We start from the raw sequence: 22,646 nt of genomic DNA on the forward strand, positions 1-22,646 counted from the left end.
TAATTATTTCGTAGCGTGTAAATCGTATTAAACTATACACAACAAATTGTACAACTTAATGTTTACGACTGCTGTACGTAATATTCTACGTATCTCGATCTCTAATACAAGCTTCCAATTAACTCGCCTTTCATCACGGTTCGTGGCATAAACCAGGTATTACGTTTTCATTAATCGGCGTTGATTTTCACGTACAAAGTCTTATGTATCCATCTCAACCTTGCGGTGAAAGACAGCATTTACCACTTTCTCTAGGTATAGTGGGAGTTCGTTTTACCCATACGCAGGATCCAAGTACCCAGGTACCGTCTTTTTTTATTTTCCATAAACTCCTATGCAATTTATGTGTACGCGTAACTTCTAAGCGCCAGCGTAAATTCTGTTTTCTTGATCAGGCTCGTCGCAAGACGAAACATAAGCAACGCGTGAAACACTTTATCTATCCGCTCGTAAATCATAACGATACAACTGCCACGAGGATAAAAGATTACACGCAACGTATCCGAGTCGAGCTTAAGAAAAATAATTACTTTCTTTTTGTTTTTTCAAGCTTCCAATGCAAACGATAATTTCCATGTCCCACTTTTCTCTATTATAAATTATCGTAATTGATTTTTTCCTTTCTATTTATTCCGATGTACAAACGTCGAGAAAGACATAATAGATAAGTGTTTCTATGGTGAAACAGGATCCCGTAAAAAATGTGTTGAAAGTCCAAGCAACGGTTTCTTAACGATGTTTCATTTTCTGTGACCATCTTTTAATGCTTATGAATGAGAGCGTAGTTACGTAACCGACGATATATTTTATCCGTTTCAAATGTACAGTTTTAATTAGGTTAATGATAGGTCCGACCTGAATGGTAGATCGTGCAGGATAGACAGTCCGTTAATTTAATTGGCTTATGTACGCTATAAAGAATATTCTTGCAAATTAATCGTTTAAGCTAAAAAAGATTAATAGAAAATTCATCAAACTGGTTGATTTTATTTTACACCAGTAAACGTGGCAGTAAATTAGCTTACGGAGTAAAATGGCAAAATATAGGAACATCGGGGAGAATTTCTGATAAATGAGAGATTCAATTATCATTGACCCAAGTATAATCCATTTTTAATCTCTTCTACAAGTTTATTAAAGAAGCGAGGACGAGACGCGCAAAGTTTCCTAATAAGCAATAATTGCTCAAACGCGATATTTTTGAAGGAGTAAATATTCTTCCAAAGAATCGCAATATCCTTCGTGTCTTGTTGCTTGAAAATACCACTAATAATTAACCGATATCGAGTATCAAGACTAGAACACGTTTCCGAAGCAAACATTTTTTCTCACGTTATATTTATTCTCTCTACTCTATTTTTATCCTCGTTTCAGTTTCTTGATTTGTGAAATTTATGACACCTTTTAAAGAAGCCACACTGTGGTTAAAGTTTTACCATGGGAATAATATTTCACATGTACCAACCTAATGCCAGAGTCGTGCGAGATTCTTGAGTAGATGCTCGTGAAATAACGTGGGAGGCCCTTTACCTTCCATCCCTCTTCAGCAGTTGTTCGAATTATTTTTAACACCACGCTACCCCGCTGAGCTTCGACATTTCTTTCCTTCATAGGTCGGCTGAAGGACTCTGCTGAGCCACATGATCGACCATTGTTTAATTAATCTCTCGCCTTATAATGTTATCGCTCGTAACGTGATTTATAGACCAAATACAGCAGCTATAAAAGTTATCTGTAGATCACCGTATTTGTTATATTCATAGAAACAAAGTGAAGAACGCAAGAATCAAAGAACGAGGGAATTTGAGAACCCTAAGAATCCAAAAGTTAAAATTCAAAATTCAAAACAAGATTTTCTTATTATTTCTTAGATTGCAAGAATTATGATGCAAATAAATTACTATTTTTCCGCGAAGCAACGATAAAGTCCAACAATTCGGAATTCAAACTGTAAAATGATCCCAGCGCAGTAGCTCGCAATGTCTACGCTATTCGTAGAAAGATGGAAAGACAGGCGAATTCGAATGGAACAGCGCTGAGCCCACGGAATTAAGCGTGGCGATTAGTTAACTTTACGGGGAAAACTTCACTGGCGGTATTTAAACGTTGTCATTGTAACGGTCCGGTAACATTTCATTCTTAATGACGATCATGTCGGCCATACGTCCATTTCGACCGTATAACCATCGTCACCGTTACCATTTTATGGCCACCATTTCGAGCGAATTTGCGCGACACTCGCGCATATAAACGATCGCTGTTATTTCCTTACGGCCGAATAACGTTCCAAATTTTCTATCTATCTACATATGTGTCTTTTCTCAATGAAAAATTCCATCCCAGCTCTCTCACTCTGGTTCGATGATATTCCATCTGCAATTTTCCATCTGCGATTTTTCATCTATAGTCGCTATTACTCCATCGATTCCAGGCATCGATTTTCAGCTCGCGTACACAGCCATCCGATAAATTATCCTCAACCTCGACCTACGACGGAATTGCCGAGAGAAAACAGTGGATTACGGCAACCAGTGACTTTCTCTGACAGAGTGAGCGACTCGTATAAGCGAGTTCCACTGGTCGTTCGAATACGCCGTCCAACATTCCGAGTTTTCTAGTCAAATCGCCGGTTTTGAACGTATTTAACTAGCAAAAATACGTACACCGTACGTGAGTAAACATAGACACGGGACACATTAACGAGTAACATGTAACGATACTACCATAATTTACTAGGATTAATTTCATAAACGACAAATGTATTTTGTTGTTTGGTAAAATTGATCTGAAATTCTAGCGCATTATGTTCTTCTTAGAAAGTCTAAGTTCTGTTTTTTTCGAAATTTTATTAGGACTCTTATCGAAGATAAAACGAAGGAATTATAAATACGACAATGCTTACAATATGTCTCATTTCCCGATACAAAAGCAAAACGCGGAATATAAACAGAATACAGATAGTTGGCGCACTCGAAATCCTAGTATAACATTTGACTATGATTTGGTGAAGATCGATTTTGAAACGGATGAAATACGTGCACTTAGGTAATGAGAGGAGGATATAGTCGAGGATCGAACGTCTTTCGGATGAAATTCGGCGTGAAAAACGAGATTCCATACGGTTAGCAAGTTTCTGAAATGTTCTAGAAATCGAAATAGTAGAATATTCCATTTCGAGTATTAAATATCGCAATTCCTCTACAAAGTAGCGAGGCGGTTCCCATTAAGCTCTACTTGATAAAATTATCGCGACGAGAATACGAGTTGCTTATATGAATAATAAAAATAAGTATCTTAGAGTGGTAAAGAAAATATCGAAAATTATTCCCATAAATAATTGCTGCAACAGAGACAAAAACCAGAAGCAGGATTTCAAAAATTCCATCGAAATGACTATTATTATTAATATTGATTCGGACAGCCCACGCAAATAATGAGATATATAGGTAGCCAAAAAAGCAGACCTCGAAAAACTTTGTAAATTGGCTACTTTCCTTAAACGGACGAGCGACATTATTCTCGAGAAAAATAGCACCAAATGGTCGATTAATCACGTTCGTGACGCAAACACCGAAATGTGAAAATTAAATCGATGATACACAACGTTCTCGTGTTACATTTACGCTTCGCGTAAATTTTCCTTTTCACGATGTTTTATCGTGTTACGAAGGTAAATAATCGACATGCAGACCTAAGGGAAAATTCTGTCATGAAGATACGCGTAAAAGCAACGTTCGATATCCGGTGCAATTACCTGAAAAAGGTTCGACAATTTTGTCATGGAGATAACGAGACGAGTGAATTAAAATATGTAATTCGAAATAAAAACTGTCGAGGTGAGCGAATTGCGATAATTTGAAACACAGACAACGAAATGCACGAATTGTGAAAATGTTTGGCAGAAAATATAAACGCTTCCATTAACACGATTAATCAAAAATTCGTGCAGAAATATGATTAATAAAAACGAAAACATGGTCGGGTTACAAATGTTTCACAAGGAAAGAAGAAACATGGAATTTATCATTTCCACGTTTATACGTAGTTCTTAAATTAAACTCACCAAACTGTATATATCTCACTTGTTACACCAAAGCGTTTCTTCGAACTATCATTGTCGACTTTTATCGCAGTACACGTATACACAAAAGATAAGGAGCAAACTGTGTCACTCAAACGTACACATGGAATATCACGCCCACCGTTACAACACGCTGCAATACACCACTGTGCAATATCACGATTCGTTTAAATATTTATTGTTTAATCGAGAGGATTCACGCTATTCGACGATCTGGACAACGCTGCGAGCCATCAAACGCTACCTTCGACGAGACCATAAAGCGGTCGTACGATGAGTGATCGCTTGTAAACCGAATTTTTCTATCTGAGTCTGGAGAAGGCCCGCCTACTTTTTATTTCACGGGCATGTGACTGCCTCTGCGTGTCACTTTTGATTCGTCCAACGCCAGATTTTATGAGAATTGTTTGGCGTAACGTCGCTTCCATGATTTTACGACGAAGGTGGCTGGTTCGATCGAAACTCGGGCTGAACAGAAACTGGAAAACTCGAAGTTGGAGAGAATACCGAAAATACGTTGCTTTTAAATTCATCGTTTTTAAAAATTTACGAAACTATTCTATCGTCGAGAAATATCTTCGTAATATTCATAAAACTTCTAATTTCTGGGGAAACGTAACTTTCATGATTTTACGACGGGGGTGGTTGGTTCGATGGAAGTTCTTATTGAACGTCTTAATTTTATTAGCTCGATCCTCTTGCGCAATCGTTTACTAGCTAATAATATTAGCGAATAAACAGGTGACAAATTATAGATTATACACCCTCTTATAATTTTACACGTTACGAATACGAATAGAACGATCGGATGATCTGTAACGTTGAAAATTTACTTGCAAAGTTTCATTTACTTTCTCATCAAACTTGACCCTGCTACATATACAAGAGAATTTATTGAGAATGAAAATAAAATATGAATGAATGTAATAAAAAGTATCGTATAACAAAAGGAATTTTGCTGTTAATTGTCACTCATCTAAATTAATTATCGTTTTAAATAACACGATTTAGTATACAATGTTTTAAAAATATTGTTTACAATTTATTCTAATAGTATGTGTCTTTTTCGTATTGCAACCCTAAATTATCAAAAATGATGCAGCAAAAATATAAATTCATGAACTTTCCTAGATCATTGGAAAGAGATACCAAAAACCCAAAACAAAGTCGTCGTGGGATTATGCAACGATTATGGGGGACCATGAAAAGGAAACCGACTGGACACTCTCTCCGGACCTATTCGGTCACCGATCAACCTTAACCTCCTTTCATTCCGGAATAGGGAAATCGGCAATTATGGCAAACTTGTTACTTTCTCCGTGTGTGTATTACGTTGAGCATAACATTACACGCGTAATACGTAAACACAGGAGAGTGGACGTGCCCGAACAGAAAACGAAACCAAGCCGAACTGGCCTGACTAAAATTGTCCACTATTTCGCAGAGTCTAAAATTAGATAAACTAAAGTCAGATAAAGTTTAGGAACCATACTTCATAAATACGACGAAACGAAAAATTCAGATATTTTTCGGACGATATTAGCGTAGTTTTCATAGCTTCATTGTCCAATTTTTCTTGAAGAAGAACGTGACAAAACGTCAAGACTATTCGCTGTGTGCAAATATCGATAGCTGAATGCCACTCTCGACGTGTTTGAAATAAAAAATTCTCCTGTATTCGCAGGCTAAAAGCTATCGTAAACTATCTGTCTAAAATTTAGAGTAAAATTTGTGAAAAAGTTTCGCTGGTACTGGGACTAATTCGGCGCACTCGGTAAATCACTAGCGCAAAGTTACCTTCGTATCGGTTCCAATTTCAAACTTTCGTTTGGTCACAACGGTATAACGAAACAAGTTTCCAAATTCGATTCTATCGAAAACGAAGAGCATGGTGAAAAAATATTTGTATTCCATATTTTCGATATCGCCTCGCATAGAATCGCAGCAGCTTGTAACAAAAAGCAATGAAAGAGATAACGATCGGGACGATAGAAAGGATCACACCGTGGAACTGGTAGAATTTTTTAATTGGCCCAGACCAACAATGAATCCGCGTTTCCACACTTTGGTTTACGTCACTCGTCGATACCGTGTTTCCGCTAATGAAGCAAAATTCCCAGAGTGTACACGAGACACGGGAAACGTTTGTCTTGTGTCAGCGTACCTTATAATCGGTACCATCGACGTGCTCCACCGCGCGGGAAAAAATTCCTGATAAATTGCTGGGGAAACGCTCGAGCGGCGCATTCTCGTTCACGAATACGCGCGGACACCACTGAAACCATTATGTCGTTGCATCATATGAGCCAGCGCCGCGCGATCCACGTGAGTTTAATATCCTAACCTCGTTTCAGTTAATTACTCGTGATTAGCCTGAAGACAATCTGAACTAGGTCTTGCCACGTAACTCCTCCCATATGTCTTTGAACGTCGACCCATTCGGTTCGCATTCTTTCTTTCCTCCTTCTGCCACGTTATGAATCTTTCGTTTTCTCCTTTTTTACCTCTTGGCGATGCCTCCTCTTATTTTATTTCAGCCGAACGACGACTCACACGAACAGGTATCTCTTTTGTACAGGGTGTCCCAGTAATTATAGTACAATCGACACGAAGCCGATTACTTGAAACAAACTCGAACCTGCTACCGAACGGTTTCGCTTCAATAAATTCGTCGCTGTTAGGAGAGTAGTATATTAATAAAACGAGACGAAAATAAATAGATAAAACGAGATCTAGCCTTTGGATGGCAAAGGCTTATCCGATTCTGATAGGTATAATTATATACTTCACGTTTATTGCTTTCTAATTATAAAATAGCTTCACGCGTTCAATTATATCACGTTGTTCGTTCAGTTATACTATTTCAAATTATACGAATATAATTCTATTCCTCAAATGAATTTTATTATCGCACGACGGTGTAAATTACTTTCGTTTAAAACTCTTTGCTCCGTCAATGTAAATACAATAAGATGTTTGACGTGTATGTGACGATATTTACACGACAGGTTTGAGCAAACCTTTGTCAGGCGAGGTTTAAAAGAGATAGATAACTTGTAGTCGTAAGTGTCATGGTATTGCGGAAGGTTAAAAGGCAACAGTTCGATACATATAAACCAACGTTCTACACAAAATCAATCATAAACCAATATTTAGATACTGTTTCTTCAGAAATATATGGTAGAATTTTAGTAACTTTCTCTGTATTGTACACGTTCCGTGACTAGGATATTCTATACTATTATAACGATCATCTCCAACGACATTTTTCATCGTCGCCTGATAATAAATATTCCATCACGAACAGCTGATTTCTTGTAGCTGGCTCGATCATTGGAAACGACAGTGGAACATGAATAGTCTGGGTGCAGTCGAGTGTTAAATATACGCCTATGAAATATTTTTAGGTGTAGCTTTTGCTTCGATGCTTCATTCCACGGAATAACGCAGGTTTGCTCGTGCGTGAAGCAAATTGGACGGCGTTTGATAATCGTCGATGATTCTTTCAATGTCCCAACGATCAAGTTCTCTCTCCGCCTTTATTTCGTCGCGGATATTAGTTCGTTAATCTTCATAAATTTATTTCGATAAGAATTTATTGGAAATATCGGATTGATTAACAAAGCAGGAACTTCAAGCTGATAAAATGTCGGCGCAAGGCTTCCGCTAATTACATCCCTTTGATTTACGCGAATTGTTCAAGCTGTACTTTTCTAGTTATGATTAATGAACGAAACCTCTCAGGATACACCTACAAAGTACTTAGCAATTTAAATAAGTTCGTGCGCCAAAAAAAAAGTAGATCAGTGATATCATTATTCTCGTGTCGCGTATGCGGCGAATTTTCATTTAAATATCACACAGGAATAAAATTCTAATGCATCCAACGTATACGACGAATTTTCGAATGTACTTTCCAATGATTTTCGTTCGTGCGACACGACATTTGATATCTGATAAAGCTCGTGGCAATATCGGAAATGGAATTTGAAAAATCATCGTACGTAGCGAAAATATTTACTACGCGTTTTACGAGAGTTTGGTTAATAATTTGCAAAATATATAGATAAAATAGATATTGTTTTTTCCGTGCGTTACACGCTTTAATATCGTACAATAATTTGTTTTAGATCCTAGCCATCATCAGAAATATTCAAATAAGGGCCTGCGCATACAGAATTTGCATAAAATTCCTCCATCCCAGAAATCCATTTCACGGGTACGTTCATCGTTTAAAGTCAATGAAACGAATTTCACGTGGAATACGAATGGTTGTCTGACCTGGTTTTCAAGTTATGGTCGTTTTTGTGTTTCAAAGCTGCTTCTAACAAACTGAACTGCTGTAACTAATTCCACAGAACTGTTTACCATTGAAGTCTGCTATATGTACATCCAGATAAGGATCTGAAGCTATTGAGCACATCAAACCGATCGTTTCGAACATTCTATTCAAACGGATACACGTTTATCGAGCGAATTAACGTGAATAACTCGTATTCGTAAAAAAAAAAACATTAAATGGATCGTATATCAGCGTGTATTATGTTATTTTTTAAATATCAAATTTCATCAAAGGCCACTCTCCGTGTGTCGTATAGCTTACTTTACAGTTAGTGTGCAATTTAGCTGCTGGGATTAATTTACTTGTTCATTCCGATTTCTTAGAAAAGTTCAAATTCTAAGAGTCGAATTCTATCTATAAATCTAGGAGATACATTGCAGAAGATTCTAATGTATTATGTTGACAAAACATGGAATATTTTTCTTGTAAGGAGGAAATTCTTGTTTATTAAAAATTCTCATATATTAGATAGGCTAACATCGCTAGATTAAAATTTTTATCAAATCGTAGCAATTTTTAACACCAACGCTTGTGTTGTGGCGAATATTTTCTGACGATAATCTGTATCGATTATTACCACAGTATTATCTCATCTGCCATTCGTTTCAAACGTTTTCACCACTTCCCTGTTTACGAAACTTGCTTACTACGATATCGTTCGTTTTATAGTAAACTAGTCTACTACGAATATCACGATTCATTCACAAATTCTTATTCACCTCGAACTCTTCCTAGCTATATTTCACGTCTTAAAATACTTTCTACGCTCTGAACTATAATGTATTTCAGCCAAAAATAAAAAAGTACTCCTACTAATCTTCAATAGTGTCATTCATTCTCCTGCTTCATACAGACGATCATGCAACCAAAATTTCATGATATATAACCGACAAACTTTTTTCCAGAGGAAAATTCGTTTCTTTCTCCGCTTGGGTTATTTCCATATTGCGATGTTTTTCTCGCGGAAATAATTCAAACCGCGTGTTCTCTCGCTTCTTTTCGCGTAATTAATCGAACCTAATTTTAGAGGATGCATTCTTCAGCATATGAATAAGATAACCAGTTTCAACTGCTTTTTCAAGCTGCACATTGAGACACGAAAAATGAGTTTGAAGACAAAGTTGGACGTTACTAGGGAAATAAAAGAAGTTGAAGAACGCGAACATTTTACGCACATTGACGCGATACTTTTAATCCCTGACTCTTTCACGGCCACCTGGAAATTTGCTGTGTAGAACCGCGTTTACAAAATTTTAAAATCGTATATTGTAGGAGACAAGGAAATATTTGTACATGGATATTAGTCATCTCTGTGTGTACTTAAGAAGAATTGGCTTGCGATCACAGCCATTCTTCTCTCTTAGCCGAACACGGAAATCTGACAGGACCGACCTTCGTAGAAGATTTACCCAACGTATTATACAATAGCGACGTATAAATAGGATCAAGTACCTCTGGCAATTTAACTGAAATTGGCTTTTACCTGCATGGAAAGTCACATGCTTGCAAGTATCGTGTAGAAGCAGCGACGAAATTATTTGCAACGATCGCGAGAAATTATGCCCCGCAAAATGTGATTGTTTCCCCTCGAGCAAGTATTCGGCAGGAAATTTCTGCGATATTAACGTCGAAATTGAGTTAGAGCTTTTCCTGCATCGACGGCACCGGTGATCGGTTAACAGATATTGAATTTTAGAGGCCGCGAAGCATTAAATCACAGGGATGTAACCATTGATTAATCGCTAATTACGTGTTTACCACAACGCTCGTCGATTCAGGAAAATGTTTGGCAATCGGAATCAACTAATTGTCCATTTAACTTGCATTTCTAATTTCTCCTCGTTGCAGACGTGCTATCGTAAAGGGCAGAATGCCATCAGGTACGTACGTAGATCGCATCTTTGTTGTTGAACCATAGATCAGAGATTAATTTAATAATTTATACAGGTAATAAATTTTTGGTAATTATCGATAGTTCTTGGTTTTCATATCTCAATTTTCTACTGCTCTAATTCTTGTCGACGATTCGTAAAAGTATTTATCGTAATATCGTATCTCTAACGTCTCATACTTCACTGAATCTTAAAATGCTATGGATTTATATTTTTATGTAAGCACGCGTTGAAAAACGTATTATATATTGCTATTAATATTATCGTTAACTAAAGTAATTTATTAGGAAAGTACGATAGATAATATCAATGATACTACAATGGATAACTTCGATACATAATACGCGATAAATGAATATATTCATAAGAAACTGAGGCAAAACATGTATACGTTTATATATACACATATATTTTGCAAGAAAATTTGCAACAAACTAATTCACTGCATTTAACCATCTCGATCATCAATTCGATAATCATGGCAGTGAAATATTAATTTTCTGGGCTAAACACAACGAGAAAGTACGCTCGCGAGAATTTATGGTCTACTAGCAGCGCGTTTATGTAACGATTCCTCTATTCGCGATCATAAAACTGTAACGAGGTCTCTTCCGAAACAAAAAGCGGGAAAAAAAGAGCAGCTGGAAAAAGAAGTCTCTCGTAATCGATGCTTATCGAAATTACTCTCTCATAGCGCGATATAATTGCACGCTTCTCAGAAATCGCTTAACCGAGACGCTTAAACCGTTCCAAAAGCGTCCTCAATTTTATAATGAAGCTAATTTCACGATGACTTACAGACACGGCGGAAAAATCTGGGGAAAAATGTAGGAGAGCAAGGAAAGAAGTTTTTCGCCACTAAACGCTTTAAATTTGGCTCCAAATTATATGCTTCATTAAACGAACAACGATGATATGCATCGATGTTTCGTAATTGGAAACAGCCTCTTCAATTACGAGCTTTAGCGAACATTCGAGTAAAATTTGATGGAAAATTTACGTTTTGAGAAGACTGTGGATAAAATTCACTTTGTAAACGTTGATACGTTCAAATTGCGGTCTTGGAATTATCGCGTCACATTTTTGCTTTTGTTCTAACGAGCAGCAACGATTCAATTACAAGCGTAGAACAACTTTATTCCCTGCAAATGTATGTGATACAATTTATTTGTCAGAAGAGAAAAGAAAAAAAAAAGAAAGAAAAAAGACTTAATTCGTACAACTAATATTTCGAACAGTTTCATTGTCACTTTATTATTCCTTTCCCATTAGTTTCCCAAGTTTTTGCTGGTATCTGGGTAATCACGTTGCTCGTAGAAGTAGTTAGGTTTCTTACATTGCCAGACATCGCGGTTCGTGTGAAAGGAAAAGTGGCCAAGATTCTGCAAACGGGCAGAGGAGCCCTTGAAATACTCTTTTTGCACTTCCAACGATCCTCGATCGTTTTTCCACCTCGAAAAGATGGATTACCCATGAGATGCGTAGGTATCTGAGTCCTTCGTAAACACACACACACATAAAGACGTATAAAGACGTATGTTTGTCTATATGCAAGGTTTCCCGTCCTTTCGAACCGAACGTTCTAGATACAAATATAATCGAAGGCGATAGAATGGATAAAATTGCAGCAAATCTTTGATCGACGATTAATCACGTATAGTTAGATATAATTTTCTGGCGTTCCGAAAGTTTAATTACAATACATCAGAATCAATTAGAATTTAATTACAGTCTAACTTCGCTAACTATCTTGAAGATATTATCAACGATATTTTCGTAATACTAATTTTTATGCTCTATTACGAACGATTGTTCTACATCAGAATAAAGAGGTAAATGGTGATTTAGGAATTTTTTATTTTATCAATTAAACAATCTTCAAATCTCTTTTATGGATGCAACGAATCTCATTTGGTATCGTCGTAGGAATATCCTATTTTATTCAAAAAAAAAAAAAAAAAAAACAAACAAGGAAATTATCTGAACTTGTTGATCAGTTTTTTTAACTCTCTTTTCCCTATAGTGACAACACGAATATGGACAAAATCATGTAGAGATCTATCTATGGAAAGCAATATGTAACGTCAGGTTCTGATGATTCACATACTTTTGCAGCGATAGAAAAACGATAGTAAGATGCATACAACCCGAGAATCTAGTTTCATCCTTTCGTTTTACATCTAAAGTTCTAAACATTTTCACGAAAATTTAGTCGTCCCATTGAAAAAATATTGATCGGCTACCGTCTCCATTTACTCGAATAAGCTTCTGAGAGTGGCGTGCACTCAGAAAATTAATTTCCACAATCGATCACTATGGTTTCGCGACACAATGTCACATACGCTTCATTCTCCCTTAGATCTTCGTCAAATAATAAAAAGACCAATTTTTCTTGAATCTTGTTGCGAAAGGACAAAGAACGAATTGGCACGGGTTTGAGAAACTAAATATTTTTTCCAATTTTCAAGCCGATTTCTACTTCGAAATAGCCTTCGCTGGTCTATTTCGAGTTTCACAGACGACGATCTTGGTTCAAAACTTTCATAGTCCCCGCATCTTGAAATATTTCATGCCAGTTTTTCTCCTGGATGCATCTGCTCCCGTTCCCGCAACAGTCTGTGCACTTTTCTGAACGCATACTGTACGGGCAAATGACTATAATACGCTCGTACACCAAGAGATGACTTTTATCCTGCATAAAGGAACACGTCGTGAAAAACGTGCACGTCCATTCTCCTTTCTCTGCTTCAGAATTTTCTTGTTTCGCTGCTATACCTACGCTAAATTAAAGCCACGAATAGGACGTACCCATTGTTCTTTAAAATTATTCTAATCAATGACAATGAGAAATTTTCCGCCAGACTTTCTACGAGCGTTCGAAATTTTGGCATATTCGATTCTGGAACCATGCAATTTTGAAATTCTGCTGTTCCGAAAGCTTGTAATTTGAAAAATATGAAATTTTTATATTTTAGAATGTCGAGGGTTCGCAATTTCGAAACATGAAAGTTCAAATTCTAGAAATTCGACACTTCTAGAGCTTGGCATTTTAGAGATTTGAAACATTGGAATTTTTAATTTCCAGCTCTCCGATTTCACTTTTATATTTCGAACGTCTAATTTTCTCTTGAATTTTGTCTCTGTCAAGGAATCAACGCGGGTACGAAAGGAAACGATTTCCTTTTTAAAGAAACCAAAACGCGGAAATAGCGGAGGTCGGAACGTAAGGCCAATTTTGTTAAAAAAAAAAAGGCCACGAGCGTTAAATCAATCCCCATAAGGATGTTCCGTATCGAATCTTGTTACTCTCGTTGCCGTTTGTACACGCTGCCAATAAATCGATATTCAATGACAATTTGCTATCCTCGATTTTGCGAAAGAGGAGAACGAGGCCAATTTTTCGCTATTTCTGAATTGCAACCAGGTCATATTTGTACCGTCATCGTTGTGATACTTTGGTTAATTAGTTTTACCACACATGTACGCTGCAAACTGTAGGAAGTTTGTAGGAAACTGTGAGGACCTGTGGTCACAGAACGAGAATTATTTCACCGACGTTGACAAAGTTTCACTTTTTCAAGGCAATAGCAGCGGTCGCCAACGGAAGCTTTTAATAGTACTAATGAAAACAACTTGTACACGCAAATAGTATGCAAATAAAGTAGTTCTATTTGCCCCTCTTGAATTCCATGTTTATATAACGACTGAATTTTTAAATATTGGAAATAACGCAGAATTGTGCAAACGGTATGCGTGATAAAATAACGATATAAGCGTAATAGAGCTTCTTTCTGTTACACAAAGTATTATTAATTGATAGATAAAACTTGTTGACCTTGTTTGGTCGTAATTCTTTGCTTATTCGATTGCTAGTAAAAAAATTAATCGCAGAAAAATCGCCAAAGAAGAGTTGTTACCGAAAACTTAAAAGGGAGGATGAAGTGGAAGGACAGAAAAATATTAGCAAGATTCGGATGTGGAAACGAGACCAAAGCAAGGGAATACTGGAAAGAAGAGGGTGAAAAAAGATGCAGACTATGTAAAAGGAAAGAAGAAGACCTGAAACATGTAATAGAAGAACGCGAAATAACGGGAGGACCAAAGGACACAGAAAAGATACTAAATGAGACTGGAGAAGGACGAACAGAACTAAAAGCTATAATAGAGAAGAGAAGGGCAATACAAGACGGGGAGGAACGACAATAAAGAAGCACAGCATGGAGATAAAAGCCTAAAAGTTGCTATAGTTTTGAGACAGAAGAATTAAGGGAGTGCAATATAATAGAGTGGATAAGAGGGGAGGTAGATATATAAAAAGCGAAATAGGTAAAAGAGATGTAAAACCGAAAGCTCGTCCGAAATCGAAAGGCACGGACTAAGCAATAATAAATAAAAAATAAAAAATAATTACGGTCGATCGTTAAAATCGCTCGACTTCTGACATTTAACCATATTTTAAGCGAAAAGCATTCTTAATGAAGAATGACACGAGCAAATGAATTTATGTCAAAAATAGAAGAACTTGCAAGAATGTTACATTAGGAAGTATCGAGGTATCATTATATTGTTCTCAGGTAAAAATGTTCGTATCCGAGGTAAAGTTAAAATTACGTCAAGCCGATACTATTAAAACTACAGTCATGAAGAATGTTCTGTTTTATCGAGTTTTATATCCTAAACTAAGAAAGTTCGCGAGTATGTAACTCTTTTCAGCTATCTAGAGTTACCCACGTCATTTTTTTTATGATTTTTTTTTTTTTGACATATGATATATTTTTGAAGGATAGTCGTTAACTGATGAAGCAATAAAATGACATATAAATTTCTAAAAATATTTCAATAAGAAATTTCTGTATACAATTCGCACGTAGAAAGCGCATATTTTTCGTACACCCAGTATATAGAAATTCAATCTCTACTAGATACGCGCACAAGCAATAAAAAATACGATAAAAAGGCCATACTGCCAACACAGAATGGTAATATGTATCTACCACAATAAAACTCAGACTCGTAAATATCAATGAAAAATAATCATTCATTAACGACCTTTTAATAAACTAACATACAAAATTGTCCCAAAATTAAACGTACAATTATCTATACCGAAGAACTTCTCTTTCTGATACTACAAATTTATTTCTAGAAATATTACAAAAGAAATGTAAAATATTTTTAATTAGTTTAACTTTAAATTGATTTTAAAGGCTAATAGGATGTCTATTCGGATAAAAAGATAACATATTAATTGTTAATAAAATAACACAAATACTCAATAGCAACGAATCAGTCAGATAAATAATGAATATGATAAATAATAAATAATGAATTATTGATATTGCATCTAATTAATATGCGAGTAAATACATAATTAACAATGCGATCACACGTGTACCTGTATCATTTATATGCACGGCTAATATTGTTTAAATCATACGATGAAAAACTAGGTTAAGTGCGCCACGATTTACTGTCCCACATTCTTTTCTTGTTACAAATTTTCAGTTATAAACCGTCCGCGTCAAGATATTGAAAAATATCATACTTGCAAAGACATTAATGATATTAAACTACTATTTCCATGTTCATTACGAAGACGCTAAATGTGTTTACCTTTTGCATTCATAAAATTCATTAAATAAAAATGTAAGCATGTAATAACTAGCAAATTCCACATCAGCCAAGAATGCGAATATTGATACTGCAGAAAACGACAATGTATTATTGGAAAGTATTCCATAACATAAATTATTATTTCAAAGATCCAGGAAATACCAACTATCAAAGTATTTGTCTAATCGATTATTCATTATATTAGTATGCCATAATATTTAGCGAGATCATTAGCATTAATCGTACGTCTAAGATCACTGTTCGTGCCGTATACCAATTTGTTACTAGGTTTCTTAGGTATTTTGTAATTTCTACGTAATTTTTCAAATTCGCCTCAAATTTTACCAATGTAAAGATAATAGTCGAGTTTCGTTACACCGTTAACGAAATTCCAAAACAATAACGTACAAAAACGTAACGTGTTCATAAAAAGACCCCATAAATGTTCGAACATTGAGCGACAATAACGAACCATTGTGAAAGTTATCGCGATACAATGCTAAGCAATGGCCACATTTACAGCGAGTTCGTCTAACCAGGCGCGTCGCGCGCTCGAATTAATTCGGCCATTTCTTCCAGGCTATTTCGAACAGAAAAACAGAGAAACATAAGCGCGAAAAATGCATTACATAACGACGAAGGAGAAATGTAATAAGTGGCTCGAACGAAAGCATCGGCTAGCTAGGGAAGCACACATGTGACTTTCAATTTTAATATGTCCACGGTTCGAACGTTTCGACCCACTGGATCGCTAAATCGCGCTAGTCGGGGCGACATCTCCCCGTGGTGCACGAACACCGTGGAATTTATAGAGGTCACTGGTAAATTCATCCACTTCCCGACGGACATGGGTCCTCGCGTGGACGTTGGGTTTTTGCACGAAATGTCTGACCCTCGAAGGTTCAAGGATACATCGAGCTCGTGCAAAAAATATACCGAGCGAGGACAACTTACATAGAGCACCGGCTCTTTCGAAAATTTATGCCACTACACTATATATTTATAGACGAATAATTTAATGGACGATGATTTGTCTTTCGGTCGATCGAAGATCGAAAAATTTCTCCGCTTCTGCTTTCATTTCCGGCGTAATACGCTGGTGAAACGAACGTCCTTGTTTCTTTCGCCTTTGGCCAACTTCACTGAATGGGATATAACAAGGTAGGGTGGTTTCAGACGCCTAAACCTGTACAATATTCAATCTTAAACTTTGCGTGAGAATAATCAAACTTGTATATTATGAGACAGCATTAGGCTTTGATGTAGCAACAGAAGAATGAGAAAATATCAAAAACAAGAAAATGATTCAAACGATTCTGCGGTATGATTACTTGAGTTAATGAGAGTATTATATAAGAATATTATATAAGAACTAATACAATAAGCTACAGCATAGTTGTGCTATTATAACAGCACGTAATATGTACACGTTGTTAGATTATGATAGTTACAATCGAGAATATTAAGATTAAATGAACAAACTACTTTCCTTTCGATGAATACAAGTGATATTCTTGCGGAGAACTATAAACGTCGAGCTATCAATGGACACGATAAGAGTTAAATAATATTTACAAATATAAATTTAAAAAACCGTTGCTATGATAAAACAAATAACATATCTATTCGAGATATCTACAGAAATTCACTACGAAGATACTAAATACTATAAATCTAATCTAAAATCTAAAGACAGACTTAAAGATATTTGAACATTCCAACCTAAAAGCCAAATATGTACATAGGTATCGTTAACTAAATATTAAACGAAAGAAATCTTTTCTTCGTTCAGCTACTAAAGAATTTTCTACTCGAAATATTCTATTCCAACTTTGAAAATTTCGTAAAATTTCCTAAAAAAATTGCATTTCTTATTTACGTTGTTTCTCTAGCAAATGAACGACGTGATCTTCAGCGGGATAAGGTACGATTTCTAGCACGTCGCGTAAAGACGGGACTTTTTACGAGGTCTCTGGCTTAACTCTGCGACCGCGATGCGCCTGGTTGGTCAATAAAGTTCTTCACGAGCTGACACCTACTAGCCGACGGAAACGGAACAACTTTGACAGCGATTCTTTCCGCGTTTCTGCATTGAGATACCGTTGCTCATACTGTCATTATAGGTAAATTTATCTGATGGAATTTCATCAGGGGAATTCACCAGCGAATTGGATCAAATCTGAACGCAACGAGTACACCGTGAAACTTGACACGTCAACCTTGCGCTGTGAACGGGTGCGCATTTTTAACGGCCGGTTAATTATCGTTACGGGAGTCGCTATATAGAATGGTAACAGCTGGCCGGTCGAAATTAACGTCTCGAAAAGAACACGCTGCTCTTTGTTTCTTATATCGGCGATCATATGTTGCCTTCGCTTCTTTGCGACACCCTACCAGTTATACATGACGTTGCAAAAATAAGTGTAAGGTTTTGTGCAATTGTGCTGTGTATAAAAGTTCTATTATTATTATTATTATTATTTGAGAATGATAATGAGATATTTTATATTTCCTATAGTAGTAAAATCCCTGCAAGTAGTTTAATCAAGTTTTAATTCAACCACGATTCCAAGAAGATACACACTACTGTTTTCTCATATCGTTGAATCCATTAAAAATATTTGTAAATGTATGTTTCGTACAAATATAATCGAAAAATTATAATAATAGCGTTTGGATAAATATAATGTAAGAGTAAAAGATAATTATTTTTCTCCGACTGTTATAAATTCGTCCATTTCCGAACAGGTTAAGAAATCGCAAGTAGAATGAGCGCGAGAAATGTTCGTTCTTGCTCGTGAACTTGGCCGAAGTAGAAAATGAATCCTAGATTATATTTTTGATATTTACAGTAACGAGCAGAAAAATAGCGAAAGTCCATATACCAAACATTGAACACAATTTACTACTTGTTACGTATATAATTTATTACTATCTATTTATCGTACTTTCTTATATCCTATCTCATATTATAGAAATACAACTAGAAGTAAAACTTCTCATAATTACTTAAACGTGTAAGTAAGAATTTCTTCATTTATATGCTCGTTTCTATTAATGAGAACCAGACTGATCAACTCCATTTCACATGAAGATATCTATTTCATTAGCCAGCACACCATCGATAGCAACATAATCTATTATATAATCAACATCCCAGAAGACAAAGAACTTATTTTTATGAATTCAATTGTTACCGAGTAATAATTTATGTAAACTTTACAACGCTGTGTATTCTCTAAAAGTTCACAGACAACCAACATTCCTCACGCTCGTTGTGAAACACCCAGTATACGGATATCGGTAGTCAAGCCATTCCGCAGCACTGTAATAGGTGCATGGACGGATCGATGCTGAAAAACTGGAGATCGAAAGTAAACGTTCGAAGTTCAACGATAATGGGCATCGATACCGTGAGAAACAGTAAGCAGGAAAGAGGAACGATGAAGACAACACCATAGCCGATGTACGAGCAAACGAGAGGAACATAGAAAATCAAACTAGAAAGAAACACGAAATTTATCGTGTGTTTTGAACAATGGTCGATTAGCCGGTCCGTTATTCGTCTTCGTTGGAGTAACTAATTAAACCGCAACACCGAGTGGACGGTTAATTGGTACACCGTTTAAAAGCATGACTAGAACGGGAAGGTATCGTTTTGCATAGGACAAGGTCAGAGTCCTAAGGACTGTACCACGGCCGTGCACCGCTCGACAACAGCCGGATTCCACTCTCGATGCCGCGCGCGCGGTGACAGAGCATACCGAGAATGTAAAAATAGTTGTACAGACGCCGAGGTTCAAGACCTCAATATTATATAGATACTACGGTAGCGCGATAACGTTATCCATGGAATTATGGCACAGCTGTGTTTGTACGTAAACACCAGCGAACACAAGAACAACGAGAACGACCGTGCGACGAGCACAAGATTAAGATTTTAAGATATACATATCTTTCTTCGTCACTTGCCGCGCTTATTCAAGAATTACTTTCAGCTGCGATTTCGTGTTGGAAATTTTCCGTTTGCAAGTTGCAAATAGTCACAGAGTGGTTATATCTAAGTATATACGCTGCGTAACTAAAAGAAAAATTCAACAGAGAACTGTGATTTTTTGGTGTAATCCGAGGGATAACAAAGGCAGTTCATTTCCAAGGGTTCCACATGCAAAGGGAGCAACGAGAGATAACGCACGATAAGAATCTCTCTCTCTCAACAGGCGATACCTGTCCGGAACCTCGCGACCAGATTACGAAAACTTTGTTCTGACCTATTTCTGAAGATGCTGCATGCCATATCCCTCGAGTTTTTGCGACTTAAAATATCATTTTGCTTATAGAAATTGTTTAGAGAATTTATCCTACGAAATATACCACGAACTTTGTTTTATCCGAATTTTAGTACGAATTTTGGTAGTCTGGAAAACGTAGAGTCGCTGAAAATATTGATAGACACGCGATGTAATTTTCGGTAAATCGAAAAAAGTCACTTGGCTCTGCAGATTGACCGAATATTCGATAACACACGCGACATAGGAGACTCCGATGCGACGAATATTTAAAGTGGATGTTTTGATAAACTTACCGAAAGGACGCTCGAAGCACCTCACGAAACTCCTTTGTATCCAGGGCAGTGAAAAATCCTCGTGGTGACACCGCGATTAACGAGTTTTGTATACATCTAAACACACTCACTGACACTACGAGCCGAGCACTGAACGAATTTTACGCGCACGCTTGCCTTGACCTCACGATCTGACCGGTAGATCGGTAAGAATTTCACGAAAATCACATTGATAGCGTTCGACCGTCAGCTTCCTTCGGAGATCATAGACCAGCTGTGTTTTTGCCCGACCATTGAGGAACTGGTGCATGCGCACTGCGTACTGGCCGCTATCCGCCATCTTGACTTTCTCCGGAGTAGGAAAACATACCGCGCGCAATTTGAACTTGCTAATTTAAGTCTACCGAGTTTGTGCTCGTTAATGAAACTTTTTTAATTTTCTAACCACGTTAAAATAACACAACGTCACGAATTTTATTTACCATATTTTTTAATGGAATCTAAATTATATTATTAAATGAAAATATGTATACCTTTTACATTTTTAATGAAGAATGATAATATAAGTTTAAAAAATTAGGTTTGTAAAATGAAAACCCTCTTTTATTACTAAAAAGTAAATAACAGAAAATTTGTTAAAACAGGATGTTGAGAAACAATTCGTTACCAGCATTAAAGTCGTGTATATTTATAATTTCACACGTTTATATCTACATATTAACAGAAAATATATGTTTCTTTTAATTGTGTAAAATGTTACTTAATTTCAATAGACAATACTTCATATAATAGAGCTTACTTAATGCTTTGTATACATGTATATTACTTTACAGTATTTTTGGATACAAAATTCATATCAGTATAAAAAAAATTGGGCCCCTCCGGGATTTGAACCCGGGACCTCCTGCACCCAAAGCAGGAATCATACCCCTAGACCAAGAGGCCACATGTTAGAATGTTTTGTAACATAGTATATCCAGCAGTTAGTAAAATTTAAATATATAAATAAATATACAATTACTGTTGTAATTGTATATAAATGTGTTAAATATTATAATGCAAGCATATTATGATATCACATATATTATGTAATAATATATCAATCATAAATTTCTATAATGATAGACTAAAACTTATAATACAATGTGATAGCCTTCTATTTATAATAATAAACCTAAATTTATAATTATCGCTTTATCAAAATATAACCATAATATATACATAATTTATACGTAAAAGTGTAGAAATTTTAACCTTAATCTCAATAATGTCAATCGATAAATAGATACACGATCATATCTACAGATGATTATTAATTAAAAATGCATGATTATGATTGCAGTATTGATGGTAGTTACGAATACCAACAAATACGTACGCATATATGTGTACATAGTTTAAATGTATAGTCAATAACCTCGTATATGATATCATCGATTAAGGATCGTCGGCGATAGCAGCTGCTTTTACAGTAATAATTATAAGTTTTTAATTCTTACGACCCATTATAATATTTCATTCCAATTTATAAATTTTCCAAACTTAACTTCAGGCATTCGCATCCTCTATATAATGAAATTTTATTAGTAAACGCATTATTTTCTAATATGTATTTATATTCGTTTCAAAACGTACGTGTTGTTTCCTTATTGCGTAATATGATATCATCGCTGTTGAAAACATTTCTTTGCTTCATCACACAAGACAGTTTTTTTTTAAAATTCATTGATCCGACACGATGTACTTACCGCCACGTAAACACATCTCCCCCCCCCCCCATAGGGTAATTAATGGCGAAATATATATACATATGTTTATATACGTATTGTTAGGATCTGTCAATTCTTGTTGTTTGAGACGTATTAATTAATTGCATAGTATTTCCACTCCTATTCCTATTATTAGGTTTGTATTATTAACATTCGTTCGCTTATTAAATTATTATACATTATTATAACAAAATTAAATAATATTTGAAATTCTTTTTCGTTCTTTTTTCTCGATGGTGTATTTGGTTATTAGAATTATCGGTAGTTTGTATTATTAGCTTCCGGCTAGAATTTGAAGTCGGTTATTGTATTTATTTTATATCTTTACATTATATAATTGATATGTAGTGCAATTGAGTTAACAAACAATTTCATATTTGAGAAC

The 22,646-nt window shown here is 35.8% G+C and overlaps 2 protein-coding genes and 1 non-coding gene across 4 annotated transcripts in view; 1 reads left to right on the top strand and 2 right to left on the bottom strand.

Annotated features, from left to right (window-relative positions):
- LOC117158431 (Organic anion transporting polypeptide 30B) overlaps positions 1-20,795 on the bottom strand; it is a 67,411-nt gene extending 46,616 nt beyond the window's left edge. For both annotated transcript variants that reach the window (XM_033337311.2, XM_033337309.2), the window contains exon 1: positions 20,514-20,795. The gene's annotated coding sequence lies outside the window, so the exon portion shown is untranslated. The remainder of the gene's footprint in view (positions 1-20,513) is intronic.
- Positions 6,110-15,399, top strand: LOC143302690 (uncharacterized). The gene is made up of 2 exons (XM_076618636.1): positions 6,110-6,406; positions 14,207-15,399. The coding sequence occupies exons 1-2, from the start codon at positions 6,368-6,370 to the stop codon at positions 14,519-14,521; spliced, it is 354 nt and encodes a 117-aa protein (XP_076474751.1). The 5' UTR covers positions 6,110-6,367; the 3' UTR covers positions 14,522-15,399.
- Positions 20,796-21,365: 570 nt separating the features above from the next.
- Positions 21,366-21,437, bottom strand: TRNAP-UGG (transfer RNA proline (anticodon UGG)). The gene has a single exon. It is a non-coding gene; the product is annotated as a tRNA-Pro (tRNA).
- Positions 21,438-22,646: the final 1,209 nt, after the last annotated feature.

This window comes from Bombus vancouverensis, chromosome 5, assembly GCF_051014615.1.
Source record: "Bombus vancouverensis nearcticus chromosome 5, iyBomVanc1_principal, whole genome shotgun sequence".
Lineage (NCBI taxonomy): Eukaryota > Metazoa > Arthropoda > Insecta > Hymenoptera > Apidae > Bombus > Bombus vancouverensis.